At 47.5% G+C, this 19,131-nt stretch overlaps 1 protein-coding gene across 2 annotated transcripts in view; it reads left to right on the forward strand.

Annotated features, from left to right (window-relative positions):
- PREP (prolyl endopeptidase) overlaps window positions 1-18,416 on the forward strand; it is a 692,721-nt gene extending 674,305 nt beyond the window's left edge. For both annotated transcript variants that reach the window (XM_085611249.1, XM_085611250.1), the window contains exon 15: window positions 17,553-18,416. In XM_085611249.1, the coding sequence (XP_085467375.1) occupies window positions 17,553-17,847 (295 nt within the window). In that variant the 3' untranslated portion in view covers window positions 17,848-18,416. The remainder of the gene's footprint in view (window positions 1-17,552) is intronic.
- The last annotated feature ends 715 nt before the right edge of the window (window positions 18,417-19,131 follow it).

Consider the following 19,131-nt stretch of genomic DNA (forward strand, 5'->3'; position numbering starts at 1 on the left):
ATGAAGTTTTATTTTCACTTGGTGAAACTTTCTCATAATTGAAAATTGTCTGTAGTATAAAAATGAAATAAAGACATCTGTTTGTGATGTGCGCTATCTTAGTGTAGTGCTTACTATTATTGACCCCAGCCTATTACCATGGGTGACCATATACATCCCGAAAGACCACCTTTGAGAACACTTTGTTGTCACCAAAGGATTAAACTGTTGCATCTTCTCTCTAAACTGTACTTTTTTTGTTACATAAAGTAAATTCCTTAGAAATGTACAAAGGCACGGCGGTTTTCAGCTAGCTCAAAGCCAGTATTTGAAATGCAGCCAGGTGAAACGAGAGTAAACTCGAGCCTTCCAAAGTAGGAGTTTGTTTTGAGAAACTAATAACTAATGCCCTATACATCCAGTATTTTTTCCTTGATGTGGGGTCATTATTTTTTTTCCTTACCAACAGGTTTTTCCCTGCAGTGACGGACAGTAACAAGCATTTACAATGCAATAGGTCTCGCAATGACATTATTTTGAGCTATTGGCATTGTAAATTACATTGGTTTTTTTTCCCTTCATGAAACATTAAGCAAATGCTGTAATGTAAAATGGCAATAGCTAACTTTTTTGTAACTGCGAAATCTATTGCATTGCATTTGTACTAGTGTGAGTTATCGGTATTGTAAATGGTACCTTTGTCTCCAAGAGAGGGTGTATCCCACAGCCATAACCACACGGACAAGTTAGCTGCCCGGCGAGTGTTAATAAGGAATGTTAATAACTGAGGAGGGACACAAAGAAGGCATTTGAGAACAGTGTGGGGGTTCTTTTTTTTTTTTTTTAATTTCAATAGATTTTTTAGATTTTTTTTTACAACAGATGACATTTAACATATAACATGTACTCTTCATCGCTTGTTGTTACAGGGCAGCCCACATTGGCTGGGTTAGTTGTAGTACAGTTTCCGTATCATGGCTACCCCCCATCCACTGTCCTCGTATGGGTCAGGGAGAGCAAAGGGAGGGACAAGGAAAGGGACCAGAGCGGAGAGAGAGAAGAGATATCGCATGCAGGGAGAATTCGCCTAAACGCTATTGTCTTATGAGGGTTGCTTTCCGGGTGGTTATACTAGGCCTATTCAGGGCGGGTCATATGGGTCTAGGTACTTGTCCAGGGATGCCCACATTTGCCTGCAGTGCTGTCTCCATGGTGAGTCACATAGGGCCACTGTGTCCGCTCCTCTGAGATACGTCACCCAGTTGAGCAATCCCTTAACCCCTTCTGTGCCCATGACGAGCTGGACTCGTCATGGGCCGCGGTTGCGCTGTGCCCATGACGAGTCCAGCTCGTCATGAACCCCGCCCGCTAATGCAACGCCCGGCACAGGGCGGGGAAAGGGCGTGGCACACAAGGGGTTAAACGTTGCCTTGGAGGTGTCTTTCCATTTATTGAGTACCATTTTGACTCCTGCTGTTAGAAGGAGATCTAGTAGGTCTCTGTCTTGTTGTGAATCTGCATCTGTCTTAATACAAGCAGTTACCAGGGTGGCAAACTCCGTTTTTAGAGTACAACCTAACATTTTGTTTATAAAGGTGAAGATCTTCTCCCAGAATGTTTTGACTTTGGGACAGTAATATGAGATGGGCCAGGTCCCCCTTTCCCTTATTGCAATTCCAGCACTGGTCATTGGTCTTCAGTCCCAGGGTCGCCAGGCGCGCCGAGGTCCAGTAGATTTTGTGTAATGTCCAGAACTTTGTCTGAGCTAGTACCGGGGATATTTTACATTGTGTGGGGGAGGTCCATAGCATCTGGATTTCTTTCTCGCTGAGTGTGTCTCCAAGTTGGGACTCCCAGTAATTGCGTGTCTTTTCATTGAGTTTGGTTGAGCTGGGGCGTAATAGTCTATAGAGGTGTGATACTTGGTGGCCTATTCTATTAAGGTTGGTCATGTATTGGATGATTGAAGGCTTGGCATCAGAGAGCTTCGCTTTGGTCAGTGCTGTTTTGATTTTAAGGAACTTGTATGTCTGATAAGTTATGTTTGTTTTTTAGCGTATTGAAATTGGTTGGATTCCCTTCCTCTTCGAGTTGGATAGGGTAGGAGATACCAGTTGTTTTCCAGGAGTCCATAAAGAGCGGTTTGCCTCTGTATTTTATCTTTGTGTTTGCCCACAGAGATTCCCATCTTGAATTTTTTATGCTGTGTTCCATCTTCTGGTCTACTTTCAATAGGGCGTTCCTCGTATTTTTGAGTATTGGGTATGCTGCTAGCATATGTTTATTGGCCGTTAGGAGGGCTAAAGGTTCAAGGTTGTCTAGTATGGCTTTCTCTAGTCCCAGCCAAACCGGTGTGTATTCCTGGTTGGGCAGGATCCAGTAGCTCCCCTGTTTTGCCAGAAAGGCCGTTTGGAATGTTTTAAAATCCGCCAGGTTTAAACCCCCAAGTTTTTTCTCTAATCTTAGTTTTTTAAGGCTTATCCTCGCTTTTTTGTCTCGCCAGATGAAATTATTCAGCATCTTATCTATTTTGCGATGGAAATAGTCTGTGAGTATTAGAGGGAGCGTATTTGCCAGGTAGTTGACCATTGGGGTGACCATCATCTTTACTGTCTCAATCCTCCCCCACCATGTTATGAATTTGGGCGACCACCCCTTCAACAGCATCTTTGTCTTGTCCAGCATTACTTTTTCATTTTGTTCAATTGTGCTTTTGAGGTCATTCCCAAAGTGTATACCCAGGTATTTAATGAAACCAGTTTGCCAGGCAAGGCCCGAATCTCCCAGTATGTCTCTAGTGGTGTGTATATTGAGTGGTTTACATTCCGATTTGTCTTTATTTAGCTTGTAACCGGAGAGGGATGAGTACTTATCTATGGATTCCATGAGGGCCGTGATAGAGGAATTAGGGCTTTCTGTGACAATGAGAATGTCATCCGCGTATGTGGCTAGTTTGATTGTGACCTCTTTGATGGTGACCCCTTTCATCTCTTCATTGGCCTTGATGTCCCTAATCAGTGGTTCTAGGGCTAGTAGGAACAGCGAAGGGGACAGGGGGCAGCCTTGCCTTGTTCCTCGCTGCAGGGTGAAGGGCTCTGAGACAGCCCAATTGACTACGATACGAGCACTGGGTTTTTTCATATAGTGCCATAACTTTCTGCGTGAAAGAGTTCCCCAAGTTAAAAGTCAGCATGCACTGTTCCAGAAAGTGCCATGATACCCTATCAAACGCTTTCTCTGCGTCTAGTGTGATGGTCACCGCTGGTTTGTCGGACTTGGCGGTACTTCGAGTATATGGCACAAGAGTCTGGTGTTATCATGTGACATGCGTGTCTTGAGGAAACCAACTTGTGTGTTACTTATCAGTTGTGATGGTACCTTGTTGAACCTTGTTGCCAGAATTTTTGCGTATATCTTGCAATCAACGTTAATCGGAGAGATAGGCCTGTAGTTTTGGGACAGCTTATTGTTTTTACCTTCTTTAGGTATAACTATTATATTTGCTTCGGACATGGTGTGTGAGACCATCCCCACCCCCTCGCAGTGGTTAAATACCTTTTTCATAGTGGGTAGTAAGTGAGATAAGAAAGTCTTATAAAAGGTAGCAGTGTAGCCATCTGGCCCGGGTGCTCTGTTATCTTTAAGAGACTTAACTGTCATATCAATTTCAGATGAGCTTATCTCCCTTCCTAAAATGTGTGCTTCTTCTGGTGTAATCTTCAGGAGGTTTAGTCTGTCTAGGTACTCGGTGCAACCACTTTCCTCCAGCGGTTGGTCTTTTTTGTAGAGATCTTGATAAAACTCACTAAATGTGCGTAGGATTTCCTTATGTCTTGTGTGTGTGATGTTTTGTGAGTCTGTGATTGATGAGATGGTATTTTGTCTTTGTCTATGTTTTAGGTAAGAGGCCAGGAGCTTTCCTGCTTTGTTGGCCACGCATAGGTTGATTTCTTTATATTTGTTTATCCACATCCCGGCTCTTTTGCTCAGTATTCTGTTGAATTCGTATTTTTTCTTTGTGAGTTCTGTCAGTGCACATGTGTTCTTTGAGTCTGAGATATCGATTGCCTCTAATCTTTGGATATCCTTTTCCAGTTGACCTAACTGCGCTTTCGCATTTCTGTTATTCTTGGCTTTAATGTCCATAATTGTCCCCCTAATTGTGGCCTTTGATGCGTCCCACATGGTTTTAGGATCTGTGTCTGTTGTGTCATTTAACCTAATGTATTCTTTAATGGCCTCTTCTATTTTAACTCCGTTGGTCTGGACTGACAAGACATCACTATTGAATCTCCATCTACGTGGGTGATCCTCATTATGGAGCCCGCACAGCAGTAGGCTAATGCAGGAGTGGTCTGAGACGGTTCTTGTCACGATTTCTGTGTGTTCTATTAAGTGGGTATGTGTTCCTGTGATTAATATGTAATCGATTCTGCTGTATGAGTTGTGTGGGTTGGAATAAAAAGTGTAATCTCTTGTGTCTGGGTGTTGTAACCGCCATGGGTCTTTAAGATCAAACCTGGTACATAATTTCTTTAGTACGGTGTGTGCACTTGGGGGTAGTGAGTGGCACTGTGATTGTCTGTCCAGAGTGTAATCTAAAACTGTATTGAAGTCGCCTGCCACCACTGTTAGGTCATTTTGCGGAAGTGTCTCCAGCCTTTTAGAGATGCCCTCCCAAAAATCGGAATCATCAGAGTTTGGGGCATGGATGTTGACTACATGTATGTTTTCTTCCCCCCTTTTCAGATGCGTCACAAGTGTTCCTCATCGCATTGTTGTTCCTCTATACTTATTTTGGAGTTCTTATTTATCAAAGTGATCACGCCCCGTTTCTTTCCTGTGGCTGGAGAACAGGCCATCTGACCAACCCATCTCGCCGTATTCCATTCTGCATCATCCAGGGATAGTCTGGTCTCCTGTAGGAGGAAGACATCTCCTTTTGTTTTAGCTAGGTAGTCCAGTATTTATTTTCTTTTAACTGGGTGGTTGACACCTTTAACATTTAGGGAGATTATCTTTAGGTTGGACGTTAGGGATTTGGGACTGTCTATTGCCATTTTATTGTGCTGGATGTTGGCTGTTTACCCAAAGTCATTTTTACTTTCTGTTTGGTATAGCTCCTTCCCCCTTTGGGACAGTGGGTGTGTACTAACTGTGTCTCCCTCTGTTGGGTTCTCATCATTCTCATCATTGCTCCCCCCAGGACCTAATGTCATTCCCATCCTTGCATGCAGAAATGTAGAGAGAAAGGTTTAGAAAGCATAGAGTGCAGTGGGTAGAATCAAAGCAGGTGTACTTGACACACATTATTAACATAACACAAAAAACACTAAACCCTCTCCCAACCCTCCTCCCTTCGGTTCCTAAACATAGAATTCTGACCGTGCGACAGCAAAGATCCCGCTCCGCTTCCCCTGGTACACTATGGTTCCTTACGTAAGAGCGTCTATGTAGTTACTTCCCCCAACTTAACTGCTTCTACATGTCTTATCTAGCACATTATAGCCCTATTGGTCAAAACGGGTGTCCACACATGGTTACTACGTTCATACTTATACATTCCTGTAGAAATGTTCTTAAAAAGGATATCGATGATTATGGTGTTCTAGTATATATCTTCTTTGTCTCATCGACTGTTTTGTTTGGGAAGCGCACTCTATTATTGTCGATACCCTGATCTCTTCACTTCTTGTGTAGGAGCGATTTTTAAGTTCCAAGTATCTGAAAGAAACACGTTAGTTAGATTCCTCACCTTAGAATATCCCCAGGCGTCAGACTGGATCCGGAAGATTTTTCGTCAGCAATACCCCTTGCGCGTCGCTAGGCGTCGTCTGTGGCTCCACGTCCGTCGTCGGCGTCGTGCGCCAGAATGACGTCGTCGGAGTACTTAGACGCCGCCCTCGCGCACTGACGTCAGTTCTTCTTTTTTCCGCGCCAGTAAGCGCAGATCCGGGAGAGCTACCCCTTTAGTCAATTTTTGACTAACTTTTTTGACTCTTTTTGGTCAATTCTCGACTCTGGTGCCGGTAGGATGCCTGGTTTCAAGGCCTGCGACGACTGTCACCGACTGATGTCGGTGACCGATCATCACCGCCGGTGCCTGTACTGCTTGGGCCTCGACCACGACGCGGCGTCGTGCTCCGACTGTATGGCCCTGACCTCGAAAGCTAGGCGGGAGCGGTCCCGCAAGCTTCTCGAGCTTCGCCACTCGGCTCCGCGTCGCTCTCGATCCCGGTCCAGGAGGAGGTCCAAGGATCGGTCGCGGAGCCGCACTCGACATAGTCACTCGTCTGGCTCGAAGTCTTCGGGTAAGTCGAGGCACTCCAAGAAGTCCAAGAAGCGACACCGCTCTTCGGACTCCCCTCGCCGGTCGCGCGACTCGGCCGAGGGTCCGGGTGGTTCCACCCCCGCGGCTCCGCAGGAGCCGCAGGTGCCGCGCAAGTCCCCATACCCGACGGTCCCTGGGACTGACGCGACGCCGGCGGAGGTCAGTGCCTTCCTCTCGGCCATGAGGAACCTGGCCCCGCCGGCGACGCCCGCTGGCGCGCCTTCGGGCCCCGCGGACTCGACTGTGCGACCTCGCATGCCGGCGGCTCCGGCCCCGGCGCCGTTGGAGGCTCCGGCCCCGATGCCGCAGGTCCCCGAGGGGCCCGAGCCTGGGCCCCCGTCGACGCCGGTCGACCTCGTTACGCCTCCTCCGCCGACACCGATACCACCCCCGACGCCGGCTCCGGTCGATGTCGATCCCCAGTTCAGCCCCTGTCCGGTCCCGACGCCGATGCGGTGCGGCCCGACGCCACATCCGACGCCGCTAGAGACACATATTGTCTATCGACCGGCTCCGATCATTCCGCCTGTTTACCAGGAATCGGATGACGGGGGCGACTGGGAGGGGTCTGATGACCCTATGGCCCTTCAGAGCCAACTTGCACAGGACTGGGCAGATGAACTGGGGGAGGCCAGTGGGTTGGATACCTCACCAGACACTGGATTCATCTCTCCTCCGACTGTGGCTTCGAAGGAGGGTGCAGCCTTTTCTGTGGTGCTGCGCAAGGCGGCCGAAGCCCTTGGGCTTGAGCTGCCTGCCGTGGCTGTGAGGACTAACATCCTCACTGAGGTGCTTCAGTCTGCCGCATGCTCCACTGAGCCTCTGCTGCCATTCAATGAGGCCCTCACTGACGTTCTGCAGGGCACCTGGTCCAAGCCCTCCACAGTCCCTCCTGTGGATAGGAACGTTGCCAGGCGCCACCGCCCTGCTCCGGGCGACCCCAGTTTTCTGAACCAACACCACCGCCATGTGGTATTGCAACAAACCGGGCGGGGTGGGGTCGTGGACCCTTTGTCAGGAGGCTCTGCGCCTCTGGACATGGCTGGAACACCAGGGCATCACCCTGGTGGTTCAACATCTGGCAGGCTCTCTGAACGCCAGAGCAGACGAACTCAGCCGCCGGTGCATGATGGATCACGAATGGCGTCTGAACTCAGAGGTGGCGCAAGGTCTCTTTCAGCAGTGGGGAGAGCCTTGGTTAGATCTATTCGCCACCGACGAGAACGCGCAATGTCAGCAGTTCTGCGCGTTGGTATTTCCAAGGCGGCACTCGCTCGGCGACGCTTTTCGTCGCGAGTGGAGTTGCGGTCTGTTGTACGCCTTTCCGCCTATACCACTTCTGCCCAGAGTGCTGAAGAAGATCAAGCGCGACGGGGCCCAAGTCATCTTGGTGGCTCCGGATTGGGCACGAAGGTACTGGTATCCCGAGCTACTCAGTATGTTGACCGATCCTCCGATACGTCTGCCCCTTCGGGAGGATCTTCTTTCGCAGCAGCAGGGGACGGTCCTCCACCCGAACCTGTCCAGCCTCCACCTCCATGCGTGGAGATTGAGCGGCGGCAGTTGATGCCATTTGACTTGCCTCCTGAAGTCTGTGATATCATTCTGGCAGCCAGGCGTCCCTCCACAAAGACGGTATACGCCTGCCGGTGGAACAAATTTGTGGCATGGTGCACAGCAAAGGCTGTGGATCCCCTTTCCGCCCCTCTTACTGAGGTTCTCCTCTTTCTTCTTTCTTTGGCCCAGCAGGGCTCTGCCCTGGGCACCTTGAAAGGTTATCTTGCTGCCCTCCCTGCCTTCTTACGGCTTCCTGATCAGCCCTCTCTTTTCAAGTCCCCTGTAGTGTCACGCTTTCTTAAAGGCATTACTCACACGTTCCCTCCTGTCCCCTTCGTAATGCCTCAGTGGGACTTGAATCTGGGTTTGACATTCCTGATGTGCGCTCCCTTTGAGCCTCTTCACAATTGTCCTCTTCGTCTTCTAACTCTTAAGACTGCTTTCCTGGTAGCCATCACCTCGGCTAGACGGGTGAGTGAGCTCCAGGCTCGATCGTCTAATCCTCCTTTTCTATCTGTTCATCCGGACAAGGTTGTCCTTCGGCCTCGTCCTTCCTTTCTACCGAAAGTGGTGACCCCCTTTCATCTTGGGCAATCTGTCACCTTGCCCACCTTCTTTCCGCCTCCGCATCCTTCCAAAGAGGAAGAGCGGCTCCACCGTCTGGACCCAAAACGTGCGCTCTCCTTTTATTTGGACCGCACTAAACAGTTCCGGGTGGACGACCAGCTTTTCGTTGGCTACGTGGGTGCAAAGAAGGGAAAAGCTGTACACAAACGGACCATCTCCCGGTGGGTCGTTTTGTGTATAAAAATCTGTTATTCCTTGGCAAAAAAGGAACCGCCTGTTGGGCTGCGTGCACATTCTACTCTGGCCACAGCGGCTACTACTGCTTTGGGACGGGGGGTCCCTTTGCAGGACATCTGTCAGGCGGCAACGTGGGCTTCGCTGCACACATTTGCCAGGCATTATTGCCTGGACAGCCAAGTCCGGAGGGATGGCTTCTTTGGCCGTTCTGTCCTCCAGGACTTTCTGGTGTGATCTTGGTTCGCAGACCCACCACCGGGGTTGGTATTGCTTGGGTATCTATTCTAAGGTGAGGAATCTAACTAACGTGTTTCTTTCAGATGAACAAGTTACTTACCTTCGATAACGATGTATCTGTAAGAAACATTAGTTAGTTAGATTCCTCACCGACCCACCCATCCTCCCCGTTCTGCGAACTGACATCTAGGGTTAAGGCTATCCCTTTCAGGGCCCTAGAATTTTTTGGCACCAGTGTCGGTATCTTGCATGGCTCTGCGTTCCTGGCGCGGAAGGCTATGTACAAGAACTGACGTCAGCGCGCGAGGGACGCGGAGCCGCAGACGACTCCTAGCGACGCGCAAGGGGTATTGCTGATGAAAAATCTTCCGGATCCAGTCTGACGCCTGGGGATATTCTAAGGTGAGGAATCTAACTAACTAATGTTTCTTACAGATACATCGTTACCGAAGGTAAGTAACTTGTTCTTCAGGTTTCTTTCCTGAGATTGGGTCAGCCATTCGAGGTAGATATAGTGAGGTTAGGTCCTGTCTGAGGTAGATCGTGTGTATTAAAGTAGAGGTAGATCCAAAGTTCTGAGACTGCCTGCATAGACAGTTTTGAGACTTTGTACATTCCTTCATTCCACACTTAGGTCTGGCGAGGCTTGCCTCTTTCTTGTGCTTGCTGGAGAGGTTTCCATCTGTTGCTGTGTGGGGCCTTGTAGGTATCTGGTCAGATCTTTGGAGTCTTCAAAGACGTGCGTTCTGCCTTTGTCGGTGAGTCTGAAATTTGTGGGGCCAAGGAATGAGAAAATGATGTTTTCCTTATTTAAAATGTCTTGCTGGCCCAGAAACCCCTTCCTTATGTCCACTGTGGGTTTGGAGTAGTCTTGGGTGAGGATTATTTTTTTGGCCGTTCCACTGCATATTCTGTTGTTTCCTGGCCACTGCGAAGATGGCTTCCATGTGTTGCAATCGGAGAGGTTTGCATATTATGGGGCGTGGGATCGCCTTATTTGAGGTTTTGTAGGCTGGTACGTTGTAGGCCTTGTCTAGCTCAAAGGGGAGGTCAAACTTAATGTTAGTGATTTTTGGGATCATGTCTTGTATGAAGGCGATGCACAACCCATTTTTCTCCTCTTCTCCTTCGGCGACCCCTAGCATTTTAATGTTTCCCCTCCTGTTACGATCGTCTAGTTCTGCTGTTTGTTTACGAAGTATTGCAGTAGTTTTGGATAGTTCTAACAGAGCCTTGTTTGCCTTTTGTTCACCATCTTCTATATCGCTCACCCTCTGTTCTATTTCCGTTAGTCTATTGTTCGCTGCATGGATACCAGCTCTGACCGCGGCCAGTTCCAGCTGGATAGCATCAGTAGTTTGTTTAGTTGATTTTGCCAGATCATGGACATCCGCCAGTTTTTTCAGAATCATGTCCAGCGTGCTATGCTCAGACGTGAGTCCCTTGCTCCCTTTGCCACTGGATTCAAGCAAGCCTGGCTGAAGACGGCTGAAATGCCAGAAACCGGTCCTAGGAAGCTTGTTTCCGGTCCAGGGAAGACATGGCTTGGCAGTTCGGGCTGGACTGTTCCCATGAGGCACAGGGTCAGACTGATTTGCATATGGCCATGTCTGAACTGGGGTGGCAGAGTGGGCTAAAGAACGGTGATGGATTAAACCCAGATCAGTTGACTGGGGGTGAGTGCTTGCAATGTTCAACACTCCGTCCATCATTTCCTTTTGGTGTTTGCTTTGTTCGCCATAAGTTGGCAGGGTATGCTCAGACGTGAGTCCCTTGCCCACTTTGCCACTGGATTCAAGCAAGCCTGGCTGAAGACGGCTGAAATGCCAGAAACCAGTCCTAGGAATCTTGTTTCCGGTCCAGGGAAGACATGGCTTGGCAGTTCGGGCTGGACTGTTCCCATGAGGCACAGGGTCAGACTGATTTGCATATGGCCATGTCTGAACTGGGGTGGCAGAGTGGGCTAAAGAACGGTGATGGATTAAACCCAGATCAGTTGACTGGGGGTGAGTGCTTGCAATGTTCAACACTCCGTCCATCATTTCCTTTTGGTGTTTGCTTTGTTCGCCATAAGTTGGCAGGGTATGCTCAGACGTGAGTCCCTTGCCCACTTTGCCACTGTATTCAAGCAAGCCTGGCTGAAGACGGCTGAAATGCCAGGAACCGGTCCTAGGAAGCTTGTATCCGGTCCAGGGAAGACATGGCTTGGCAGTTTGGGCTGGACTGTTCCCATGAGGCACAGGGTCAGACTGATTTGCATATGGCCACGGCTGAACTGGGGTGGCAGAGTGGGCTAAAGAACGGTGATGGATTAAACCCAGATCAGTTGACTGGGGGTGAGTGCTTGCAATGTTCAACACTCCGTCCATCATTTCCTTTGGTTTTTGCTTTGTTCGCCATAAGTTGGCAGGGTATGCTCAGACGTGAGTCCCTTGCCCACTTTGCCACTGGATTCAAGCAAGCCTGGCTGAAGACGGCTGAAATGCCAGAAACCAGTCCTAGGAATCTTGTTTCCGGTCCAGGGAAGACATGGCTTGGCAGTTCGGGCTGGACTGTTCCCATGAGGCACAGGGTCAGACTGATTTGCATATGGCCATGTCTGAACTGGGGTGGCAGAGTGGTCTAAAGAACGGTGATGGATTAAACCCAGATCAGTTGACTGGGGGTGAGTGCTTACAATGTTCAACACTCCGTCCATCATTTCCTTTGGTTTTTGCTTTGTTCGCCATAAGTTGGCAGGGTATGCTCAGACGTGAGTCCCTTGCCCACTTTGCCACTGGATTCAAGCAAGCCTGGCTGAAGACGGCTGAAATGCCAGAAACCGGTCCTAGGAAGCTTGTTTCCGGTCCAGGGAAGACATGGCTTGGCAGTTCGGGCTGGACTGTTCCCATGAGGCACAGGGTCAGACTGATTTGCATATGGCCATGTCTGAACTGGGGTGGCAGAGTGGGCTAAAGAACGGTGATGGATTAAACCCAGATCTGTTGACTGGGGGTGAGTGCTTGCAATGTTCAACACTCCGTCCATCATTTCCTTTGGTTTTTGCTTTGTTCGCCATAAGTTGGCAGGGTATGCTCAGACGTGAGTCCCTTGCTCCCTTTGCCACTGGATTCAAGCAAGCCTGGCTGAAGACGGCTGAAATGCCAGAAACCGGTCCTAGGAAGCTTGTTTCCGGTCCAGGGAAGACATGGCTTGGCAGTTCGGGCTGGACTGTTCCCATGAGGCACAGGGTCAGACTGATTTGCATATGGCCATGTCTGAACTGGGGTGGCAGAGTGGGCTAAAGAACGGTGATGGATTAAACCCAGATCAGTTGACTGGGGGTGAGTGCTTGCAATGTTCAACACTCCGTCCATCATTTCCTTTGGTTTTTGCCTTCTTTTTTTTCTCCCCATTCACAAGTTCCCCCTTTTTTTTAATTTTATTTTTTTAAAGAATCGCTAATTCGGTATTGCCATTATTAAAATGAAAAGAACCTCTTTGGTGTTGCCGTCCTTTATTGCTGTATGGCGCTGAAGGCGCTTTCCCTTACGTTGTATTCGCTGCTATATCTACCGCTGTGCTGCTTTCCAATCTGTAATGGCGGCTCGCACTGGTAAGTTACTTTCGCCTTTGACACTTTCCGTTATCTTCGGTATCTTGCGTTGCTGGAGGGTGTTTGTGTTCTCAAACGCAAACGCGATTGAGTGCATTTGCAGATCTGTTTATCGCACCCCCTCCGCGGCAACCTTCCTTGTTATTTTTCCTGAAGTCTCACTCCAGCTACTTCTTGCCCAGTCCGTGTTGTTTACCAGTCGGACTTAAGATGGCGGCCCTCTTCTGTGATTTCAGTTTCGTTCTGAAACTGATGGAGTGTATTCCCAACCAGAGTCGCCTACTATGTTTCCCGTTGCCTCGGTGGTATCCGCGGGAGGCTCCCAGCACTAACCTTAGGTAAGCCAGCTGCTGGGTCCTCCGGTGTTCGTTGCTGGGCAGTCACCAGCAATAGTTACGGCAGCGGTGGTGGGTCTCACTTCGTGGGCACCATCTTGGATTCTCCCTCTCCACAGCGGGAGCTCCTCTTTGCAGTACATTCTTCACTTCGCTGTTGGGGTTGGGTTCATGCGCCCGGGTCGCTTTCTTCCTTAGTCTTTCCGATGTCTTTTGGTGTGTTGCATTTCCTTAAGCGATCGGCTCTTGCATGTTCTTTTTGTTGCTCGCTCCCAGGTTTGGCGGAGCGATGGATTCAGGCATCTACACCCAATGCCGTCCAAGCCACGGTGTGGGGGTTCTGAATCAAGTGGGAAGCATGCAGAGAGACATACCAACACCCATAGCACGTACATAAACAGGCGCATGGGTGGACATAGGCGGAAATCACGGGAAAACAAACAGGAAAGCCAGGACAATTGACAAAAAGGCAAGCACATACAGCCAGGCACACTTGTTAACACACTCAGACGAGCAGGCACGCTGACACACAAGCAAATAGTTACACAGATACATGGACAGACAGCAAGATTCAGCTGATACAGAGATAGAATTGCATGCATACCACAGTTCACAACAGTCAGTTACACTCAGACAGACAACCACACGAACACCTGGAAGCACCGTTTGTGCAAACACCATAACAAAGAACAATGTAGCCCAACATGCTTGCAAAAATATACCAAGAAATTAAATGGCACATGTAGCCAGACAGGAAGTGATAAACTGTCCAACGAGATGAACAGATCCGCAAACACCACAACTCGTTCACATGGTAGAGAGACACAAAATTACCACACACAATATATAATCAAATTATTGCCCACATTAAAAGAAAAGAAGTATCCTGGTACACAGACACAAAGGTCAATAGGTCAACCCGCACATCGTTAAGCAGAGAAATACTTAATGACAGACAGGCACCGACAGAAACCGACACAGAGAGACGCAATCAGACAGGCACACAAAAACACTAATAGGCACACACACAAACTGGCAAAGGTACAAGGTCGAACAAAGACAGGCATGGAGAAACGCCAACAAACTGACATAGAAATATGAAATCAAGCAGGCACAATCTACAAAGTGGCACATAGAGACAAATTCAGACAGTCATACAAATGAAAGGACAGGTACATAGAGACACTGCCACAGAGACCCATACAGAGGCAAATACACAAAGATGGACTAAGAGTTGAGGTCAGCAGCAAGAACACACTGTCAGGACATCGAAAGTCACAGTGCACAAACACAGAAACTCCAAAGGATGCAAACGGATATGCCCAGTGAAAATAAAATCACATTTATGCAAGCACATATAACGTTAACAGCCTACGCATACACACAACGCATACAGGCACAGACCCCCGCCAGGCAAGCTAAACATGCAGAGACAAGTACTGAGTTATGTTACGCTAGTTGACGCCAAGGAGGTGGCCATACCAGGTGTGACCGGTAGGGCAGAGCCCATAATGCACCTGTGTGGGGTCAGTGGTACTCGGTACGGCCTGTCAAACATATCCCACGCTGCACCTCTGTGTAGTGTCCGATGGCTGTGCTGACTGCGGCTAGTTGGGCAGAGCTTGTGCTAAACCAGTGTCGAGGCCCTGTGGCCTTTCGAACTCCGTCCATAGTGCACTCATCTGGGGCCATGGAGGGAATGCCTCATGCAGCTGGTCTGCATAAGCCATAGTACACAAGTTTACTGTCCGTGGCATAGCCTATATATATTACACTAATGCAAAGCCTATGGTGCAGGTCCTGGCTGCAGCCGATCGGGCACTAATGCGTACAATACCATCTGACTGCTTTGGATGTATGTATTCTCATAATGCAGACTGCTTGCTGCACAAAAGACAGCAAATACTAAGGATGAAGCAATGCGCCGACTACTGGCTGTAACCTTCTTATGGTGCTAGATTGGAAATTTGCACTTTTTGTGTGTAATGGAGGTTTGTGCACACAACAGATATTACTTGAAAGGAGGCATCTTTGCAGTACAGGCCGCTTGCTACAGGTGCCGAGATGTGCACAATACTTATCTATTGTGTCGCATGTAGCAATGTGCACAAAAGAAATGCTTTCTGTAGATTGAGTGGATATGCGGGCTACCCGCTTCAGAGGGCTTCATGGTACAATGCCCACCTCCGTCTTCAAATGGAGCAGCATTCACAAAAGAATGGTGCTTACCTTCCGATGGCATGATGTGCAAAAAGCAGGCTGCTTGCTTCAGAGCGAGCCATGTGCATCCATGGAGCTACGCGTGCTTCTTTCTTCTTCCATATCGATTGTCGCCGTTGCTCACTGCAAACCAGAGTCGCCATGCCTGCATGGATCATATGAGATATTAAAGTTTTCTTTCCACTGTGCCTCTCTTTGTTCTTGTCTTACTCCCCCCGCCATCATCGTCCTCCTGCGCCCCCTCTCCCCATTTGGAAGCTGGTTCAATTTTCCATGTCCACTGACTGGAAAATATACGGTAGACGATCCAGTCCCGATGGGCCGGACGAAAAGGGCGGAAACCAAAAAGCCTCGGTTTCAATCGGAGGCCACCGCTTTACATAAACGATGACGCCAGCCAATGAAAATGAGGGGCGGGGCTTCAAGTCCCCTTCTGAAATCTCTTCATCCACAATATGTCTTGCAGAGCGAGCAACGCATGCGCGCTGCAATGCTAGGCGAGACTTAAAAAGGGACCGCAGACCGTCAGCCCTAAATAGGGCAGGCGGTGTTCTGCCCTTACTCCGATGGCCAGCATTTCGTCAGACTGTCGTTGTAAGCCAATCGGGACACTGCTGATGGAATCCTGATGGACTGCCTGACTAAGGGCGGGCGACCGAGAGTCTGGCAGACAGGGCGCTAAGTAAGGGTCTATGGTTATTGAGACTCGCAAGTATTCGATTCCACCAGATTTTTAAAGGGTGTTTAGGAACACTTATGAAAGATCCCCTGCGCACCTCAATATGAAGTCCATAGGTAAAGTACCGAGAATTTACAAATATATATAATTAGGAAATATATTTAATGAATAATTTGAGTACAAATATGTCATCCATTCATGTCCACAGTTAACGAAATCCTATCAAAATCAACAGGTGAAGACATGAAACGAGGCCTTTGGCTGTTGTTACCATCGCACAAGTAGTGCTCGACTTTACATCTTTAAAAACTTCAGCTTCTGACCAATTTAACAACGATTTTCCGTTTCTTTGTTTCAAGTCTTCACTTGTTGATTTTAATCAGATTTTGTCAACTTGTGAACATAAATTGATTGGGTCTTTGTACTTGAATTATTCATTAAATGTTTCCTAACTCTTTATATTTGTAGATTCTTGGTAATTTACCTATGGACTTCATATAGAGGTGTGCACCGGATGTTTCATAAGCCTTTATTGAGTGTGGCTTTTTACACACTGTGTGCATGTAGTAACTACAGCTCAAGCAGTGCAGCACCCTCCCTCATACAGATGGTGCTATTAAGTAAACTTCTTCTTACCCTACCCATACATTGCTCTAGGATGTGCGGTTGACCTAACTACTAATACCATATGTAAATATTTTTTTTGTAGACCAGATTTTGATACTGAATTTTCTTGTATGTGATGCATGCTAATTTAAATTTGCATCCGGCTCCTAGAAGAAACTAGTGAAGTTCTTTAAATGCAGGTAATAACAAAAAAACATTTCGGCAGTAATGGAGTGTGAGTGATGTGCCACTAGCAAGCAACTAAATTAATCTCATCAGTCAATAGAATGGGGAAAGGGTCCCTCCCTAACGACGAAGTCCTGTGGTAGTGGCCAGAAAAGCGTGAAAAATTATGATTGGAAGCAAGAGTGCACAGCCACCAGAAAAGGAGCACATTTCAGTGGCAGGGCTGGTGTGCCTGGAGAATGGAGCACTATTCTTTTTTATATTTTTGGGAAATTGCATATATCTGCAATTAAGTACATTAACTGCACTAAATACAAATCACGCTAGCCAAGGCCAGACCAGTGGTTTTGTCAATGATTGTTTGGGAGAGGGTGGGTAGCAGATAATTTGGTTCAAATCGCTGACATGCCCAGTTGCATTTTGTACATACTGGTTTAAAACCTATAGAATGGGTGGAAAACTTTGTACTGTATTGAAAGTCACCTAATGGGCTATAATGCTAAGGCAAAGGCCCACTGTACACTGCTTAAGTGCAGAGTAATAATGGAAGTGAACTTCTGGAAAGATAATCTTAGATGTTCTTTTTGGATTGGTATATGTGACAGTATGTTGTCAGAACAGAGAGCAAAGAAAACAATTGCTTTGTATTGCTACATTAGCTGGAAAAGGTGGCCTTGAGGCACTGTCATTATCCGCTCGCCTGGCACATGGCATTCGCAGAAAGCCACATCCTAACCAGCTGCATACTGTTTTGTGTCCGCAGTCTTTTGTAAGCACAGCTTCGCTTTCATCTTCCTTGGCTTGCTAATGGTGCTAGCGGTTTTGCAGTAACATTATCCACACCTCTTACAATGTAATTGATCTATTTATTGATTTTTGAGAAGGCCATTGTGTGTAACGAAGGTGTTGATAGCTGATGCAGGCGGCTGCAGGTGTGAAACATAATAGGATAATGTGCAGCGCCGATTATGCTTGATGTAATCTTTGAGAATTGATCTTTCCGCCTGTGGTTTAATTTCTCAGGTACTCTCCTCTTCATAACATCAAGGCACCGCACCAGGAAAGCACCCAGTACCCCGCCACGTTGCTCCTCACGGCGGATCACGACGACAGGGTGGTGCCGCTGCACTCCCTGAAGTTCATCGCCACGCTGCAGTACATGGTGGGGCGGAACCGCTCGCAGACCAACCCGCTTTTCATCTATGTCGACACCAAGGCCGGCCACGGGGCGGGCAAGCCAACAGCCAAAGTCATCGAGGAAGTGTCGGATATGTTTGCCTTCATAGCACGGTGCCTGGACATAGACTGGATTGAATAAACAGCACTGCCATCAGCATCCAGACACAAGGGCTTTTATGAGGAAGTTTGGTACATTGGTCACATGCCCAAATTGATTTATTTTCTTTTTGGTCATACTTTTGTTTATCCTTGATTTTACTATTTAAGCAAGAAAAAAAATATTGAAAGATCTGTTCATTTTGGCCAATAAAGCACAGTAATTGGATTGAAATATGTATTAAGGTGCTCACATTTGTATTGCATTTTACTCCTTAGTGTACTGCTTTTACTTGTTTTGAATCTGACATTTAGTTAAAGTGGTGCTTATGTGTCACTGGCTACTTTAACAGCTAAATATTTAGGGAGTTGTAAAAGTGTATTACTTTTATTACTAGGTTCCTAACTGAACAAGCCATTGCATAAAAAAAGTGGGATACAATTTCTTGGAAAATGTTACATGGTCGCTTATGTTGGAAATGACAAGGGAAAAGGGGCCTTGATAAACAGTATAAACCTACACAGAGACAACTATTCTTGTGTCATAGTCTAATCTCAGTACTTACTAAGTATAAATGAACTCAATAATGAGAATAAAAATGTGGGCGCTAATATTGCCTCTTGTATTCTTGTTTCCTAGTGCTTACTTCTTGTGTTTTGATATGATATCGTAACTCACTTTAGTGACTAACAAGCCACCAACTAATTACTTCGTTTCAGAGCAGCAAATACTCCTTGGAGACACCACAAATGTTACTGCACATTCAGTTGAGTGTGTAGAGCCTGCTGAGATCCGTGTACACCTCTTATTTTCTTGGACTTGATTTCTACATATTCTATGGTGCCACCATGCTTGACATCATCTAAGGCCCATCGGAAAGTGAACAACAAAATTCTGAAATCACAGTTTCTGACTCTTGCACTTATGTCGAGCTAATTCCTACTGATACCAACAACTTCCCTTTAAATTCTACCGTAGTGAATGCATTTTCTTTATTTTTCGGTTTCTCTTACAAGTTTGTCATCGAAAGACCTACTGAAGCTAATATATTTTATTATATGCTTACAGTGGTTGAAGTCAGCACACTTTGGCCCCTCCTTTTGCCTCTCCTATACTCTCTCTCTCTGTCTCTTTTCTCTTTGCATTTCATGCTTTATGTGAGGGGTCTCTGGTGCACCTCCCCTTCCCACGCATCGGTCTAAGGTCTCTTCTTTTACCCCAAGCAGCGCCGAGGCCCCTGCACTCATGGCGGCTTTGCCATTTTTCCACTCCCCACCTCTTGATAGTCTTGCAGACAAATTTGTATAGGCAATAGCTGTGGGTGGG

Source organism: Triturus cristatus, chromosome 6, assembly GCF_964204655.1.
Source record: "Triturus cristatus chromosome 6, aTriCri1.1, whole genome shotgun sequence".
NCBI lineage: Eukaryota > Metazoa > Chordata > Amphibia > Caudata > Salamandridae > Triturus > Triturus cristatus.